The sequence below is a fragment of the Sinocyclocheilus rhinocerous genome, unplaced genomic scaffold (assembly GCF_001515625.1).
Source record: "Sinocyclocheilus rhinocerous isolate Xijiao unplaced genomic scaffold, SAMN03320098_v1.1 scaffold1719, whole genome shotgun sequence".
NCBI classification, from domain to species: domain Eukaryota; kingdom Metazoa; phylum Chordata; class Actinopteri; order Cypriniformes; family Cyprinidae; genus Sinocyclocheilus; species Sinocyclocheilus rhinocerous.
The window spans coordinates 19,549-24,988 of record NW_015664048.1 but is presented as its reverse complement, the minus strand read 5'-3'; the positions used below and the strand labels follow the sequence as shown (position 1 = coordinate 24,988).

Below are 5,440 nucleotides of genomic sequence, written 5' to 3'. Positions count from 1 at the left end.
TGGCTGGACACGCCCAGAATTGGCGGGTAAAGTGGGCCGACTGGTATAGTACGGCTGAAATGAGAGAAAAACACAGACACTCGACTTTTTAAGCTATATTATTATCAAATATTGGATTCAGTCTTTTCATTTCATCAGAAATTAACCTGAATGAATAGGGCTGGGTAAAAAAAAAAAAATCTCGATATCCTTCAAACAATAAATGCCATTTTGGCGCTGTTTAATGTGGAGTGACAGATCTCTGTAGTGCCTCACGTGAACTGATCATCTCCCCCACTTTAATACTAGTTATAGCACAAAATAAACATGACTAAACATCCGAAGGTAAGTTAAAAGAGCACAACTTTACAATCCGTATCCTGTCTCATGTAATCGCTCAATCAGTGTTTCAGCCGCGCAAAGACGCCAATATAACGGCTTGTAAACAATATGTCACGTAACGTCACATTTACCTCAGAAAAAACATATTCGATGACCATTAACTTGTTCGAAAAATAAACTTGAGAGAGGGGCATTTTGCTAAATATATGCACCATATAACATATTCATTCAAATTTTTACTGTTCTTCAATGTTTAATTTACATTTTTTTATGACAGCCACCATTTGAATGTGTATATATATATAATAAAAAAACGAATTGAAGTAGAAATATTATTATGTAATTGTAACTTTTATTATAAAAACTTAATTAAGTGTAATTTAAGCAGTTGTACAGCCTAAAAATCAGTCAGTTTTAACCTTCAATATTGTAGTAATGTAGTACCAACTGACTCTCATGTATTTTTTAAAGCATTAGTTAAGATAATTTTTTTCCTTGAGAAAATTTGGCATGTGTACCTGATATATATCCAAAATAATCGACATTGAATAGAATCGCAAGCTTGTGAATGAGAATCGATTAGTGAAATCTGTGTCAAAACCCAGCCCTATGAATGAAGCTCACATTTTTAATTCCTCGTGGATAAAACTCGAGAGTGCTGTTTAACTCATCATATTATGAAAGTAAAATGGATTTAACTGTGTTTCACACTGATTTTAAAGAAAGATTTTTGCGAAGTGTAAGAAAAGCGTTACCTGCAGTGACCTGAATCCTCCCTTCAGCAGCACCAAACACACACACACACACACACACACACACAGCAGAGGAGCAAGAGAGAGATGAAGAGTGTGTGTTACCCACTGGAACAGACAGTTAGAGGAACAGAGCAGCATGCAAACACAGCATTCAGCACGGTTCAGATTGAGACGACACAGTAACGGCCGGAAACATACTCTACACAAGCGGCACGCAAACACGGCCAATGCACTGCAAAAGGCAGATAGTGTTTCTGTCAGAATGTCTGTCTTTAAACTACAAAACTATTATTTTATTATCTTACTTTTTCCCTTTCTCTTTTATAAATTATTTTTCTTTCTTTTTAATTTAATTATATTTATTATCATTCATTATTATTATCATTTATCATCAAACTATTTTTCTTTTTTAACTATTTAATTTTATTTAATTTTATTACCTTACTTTATTAGTTGCTTTTTCCTCTTTTTTTAATTATTTAAATTTAAATTAATTTCTTTCTTTTTAATTATTTTTCTTCTTTCTTTTTTAAATGGTTTAATTTAATTGTATTATGTTTTTCTTTCGGTTTCATTTCTTTTTAAATATTTAAATATTTTAATTTTCTAATTATTTAATTGTATTTATTTTATTATCTTTCTTTTTACTTTCCTTTTTTAATTAAGTTTAACTAATTTCTTTCTTCATTTAATTTGATCATCTTCTTGACTTTTTCTTTATTCTAATTTTATTTATTTTATCTTGCTTCTTTCTTTTAATTATTTAAATGCATTTTTTAGTTTTTTTAATTCATTGACTTAATCTAACCTTTTCCTTCTTTTTAAAACAATTTAAAAGTATGTTTTATTATTTAATTTTTAATTTAATTCTCCCTCTCATCAGATAAATCAGGTATCTAGATATAAACTTTTCTTTGCTTTTCTTTAAACTTGCTTCACAAGATTATCTCAAACTACTGCTCAGAAAGAGAAGACTTTATACTAGTTTATGATAATTTCGCAACACTGCAAATACAATGCAGAATTCATATCTCAATGACGTAGAGTATGTTTCAGGTCTTGTTCAGTGTATGTGGGAGTGTTTGTGTTAGTACCTGTTGTGGTAAAGCCCTAGGACCTGAGGCAAACTAGAAAGAGAAAGCCACATGTACAGGTCAAAGGTCAAGAAACCGAAGCAACACCAGCCACAAAAGCAGAGGAGAGATCCCGTTTTCCCAGAAGCACCTCAGTCGCTCCAATCTCACACACAACGAGAGGTCAGGAGGATGCAGGGCGACCTCTGAACTCAAGTACAGACGCTCTTACATGTTCACTCGCTGATAATTCGTCTGGTTTGTCCAAACATGTCAGGCTAGATATAGGCTAGCTTTTTCTGGACAAAACTTACATGAACCTCAATGTTTTCACAGGGATCATCCGATAAGTTCATGAAGTAAAAATCCCATTCAGAACCTCCAAGACCCAAAATACTGAAGCGAGATCCACCGATCAGAAAAGTGTAAATACTAGCTGTGCATAACTTCAAAATGAACGGAAACTAATTTTGCAATCTCTCATTGTCTTAAGATTTGTTCATTTGCATTTGATTAATTTCTAAAAGGCAGCAGTAGTTTTGTTATTATTAACTAAAACTACAAAAAAGTTAATACAAATAAAAAACAAACTTATTTCAGTTAGCTGGCAAGGCAACCTTTCTAATTTTAATTTAAAGTTGATGCACTAAAATTAAAAGCAAAGCAAATTAATATAAGCTAAACAGACATATAAAAAACACTAATAAAATGACAAAAACACTTACTAAATTACTAAAACAAACTAAAATTAAAATGAAAACAAAACATAAAAATTTAAAATGTAAAATAAACAGATTATTAATAAATAACAAGTACAATAATAGTATATAAATAATACTTTTATTATTTAATTTTCTTTATTTTATTTTATTATCTTTTTCTTTTTTTAATTTTCAAAAGTATTTTTTCTTTTTTTTTAATTATTAAAAAAAAAATTCTTGGAAAAAATTAAGAAGGTACTAATTTTGTATTAAAATTCAAGACTGATTTGATTCTATCTCTGGAAGTGTTTTATGGCAACAATCATAAAATTCAAATAATTTAAAAAAGCAAGATAAAACACTTACTAAAAAGATTAAATATTGTATTTGTTTACCTGCATGCCATGTAACCATTGATTCTGAGAACTGTGACCATATGAATGTGCTTAATTATTGAAATAAGTTAAAATCTCAGGGAGACTTCAGGTAAATATTTTAGCTCGCAGATTTTGGGAATCTCTGCTTTATGGAAGACTTTAGTGTTTTTCTGATGCTTAAGTCTTTAATACCTAAATACCTTTAAAATGTATATTAAATGTAACACGGGCTGGCTGGTTTGGTTTGGCTGGAAAACGAATGGGCCAATGACCCAGCAGGCCCACAGGAAGTGATGCGTGTCTGGGGTGCCGTACCTGTCGGGGTTGGGCGGCGGGGTTCATCTGCGGCGGAGTGGTGCCGAACACAATTGGCGGAACAGGAGAAAAACTGGGCTAAAGAGAGACACACGAGCATCATTCAATCATAAGAGTAATCCAGAGAGATCATGAGTAAAGATGCACCGATACAGAAATTCTCAGCCGATAACCGATTATTCAGAACGATATCTGCCGATATTGATAGTTCAGATTTCCTAAGAAGAAAAAAAAATCCCATCGAATGCTGTAAACTAAACACTGGTATGTAATATTAGAGGTTAATATGAACAATAACACTATTACATTCAATGCTTTTTATTTTCAGATATAATAATCACGCTCAAATATAAAAACATCTGTATACAACTCAATTGCACTTTAGGTAGTTTTCATAAAAACTGGTCTTCACGACAGATTTATTCAAACATACTTATATAATTAACAGTAATTAATAGGGATGCACCGATACCACTTTTTCCAGTAGCGCCGCCGCGCGCTCAATCCACTCAGCGTGCTTTGTTTATCAGCTCGCACACATCAGCTATACAGGTGTTAATACTGAATGTTTAACATTATATTTATTGCATACATATACTTCGTAGTAGACATCCTTAACTCCTTTCTGCTGTCTGTTGTTCTGTTGTCAGTGTTTCTTTGTTTGAATATGGCACTTATCACATGCTGTGTGGTATCGGCGTTTGGTATCGGGGCATTTTAACGAGTACGAGTACGAGTACAGGAGGCCAGTATCGGGCCCGATACCGATACCAGTATCGGTATCGGTGCATCCCTAGTAATTAAGCTCCCTCTAGTGTTTTCATAGCTAACTAATTAACTTTCTGTTGAAGCGATTATATTAGACATGATAGATTTCGGTAAGTTGTACGTTATTTTTCAACACAACTTCTGATGTTCATTCACATTTATTTTGTGCTATAACTTGTATTAAAGCGGAAGAGACTCGCGTTCCGCGCTGCCTCTTGAACTGAAGCGCTACAGCGATCCGTCACGCCACATTTAAATGCGACATTTAATGTTTGAATTTTGTGATAAAACGTACAGGATTTAAAAGCTGAGATTTTATTTCTTATCCGAAGTAACAAAACACAAAGCTTGTTGTGATTATTGAATTTGAGGCACATTACAAATAATGTTTAGTGAAGAAAAAAACACATCTGGCAACCCCGGCTTGAACTATGGGTGGCTTATAGTTTATAAGTTCAAACAAAACCTGCATTAATGAGATATTACTGCTTTAATATCATACATTTGACAAGACACATTTTCTTCACGCAAGTTGCTGTCTGAAACATTTTCCTGCCGCATTTTGATTGACAGGTTATAATCATCAGTTGTTTTTAATAAGGCTGCATGATAAATAGCAATTAAATCTCAATCGCGATTAGGCATAAGCAGCAATAGTCATGCGCATCTTGTCAGTGAAGCCACGGTTATGTGATCAGCAGTAAATCTCCAACCGAAGGCCAGAGGAACGCCAAATATGCCCCGCAGAAGAAATCCAGGAAATAAACAGAAGATTTAACTGCTTTCATTGATGCAACGTGACTAATAAACACAGGACTATGACAATATGTTTTATCTGAGTTCTTATTATAATTATTATTATAAGTTTCATTATAATAAAGTATATAATAACGCACTGCTAATCGACATAGACTTTATCATTGCTCAGAATATTATGTGTTATTAAATGTGGTATTTTCACATGCTTTCAAATGGAGCAGCATTTACTACACCGAGCCGTAGTTCACGGAGAAGCTACGCAAACAGCTGTCATTTTCACGAACAATTTCTTCGGTTTCATAATTGCGCGATTATATCATCTTGTGATTTTTTTGTGATGTGATGGAGATTTACTACTGATCACAGAACCG

General features: G+C 33.1%; 1 protein-coding gene across 1 annotated transcript in view; it reads right to left on the bottom strand.

Moving 5' to 3' along the window:
* Window positions 1-3: 3 nt before the first annotated feature.
* The window catches only part of LOC107729586 (eukaryotic translation initiation factor 4 gamma 1-like), a gene marked incomplete at its 3' end in the record, with an annotated part of 24,053 nt that continues 18,616 nt past the window's right edge, over window positions 4-5,440 (bottom strand). The window contains exons 3-6 of the mRNA XM_016540167.1: window positions 3,543-3,620; window positions 2,171-2,203; window positions 1,077-1,097; window positions 4-54 (exon numbers count right to left, since the gene is read on the bottom strand). Coding sequence (XP_016395653.1) covers window positions 4-54; window positions 1,077-1,097; window positions 2,171-2,203; window positions 3,543-3,620 — 183 coding nt within the window. The remainder of the gene's footprint in view (window positions 55-1,076; window positions 1,098-2,170; window positions 2,204-3,542; window positions 3,621-5,440) is intronic.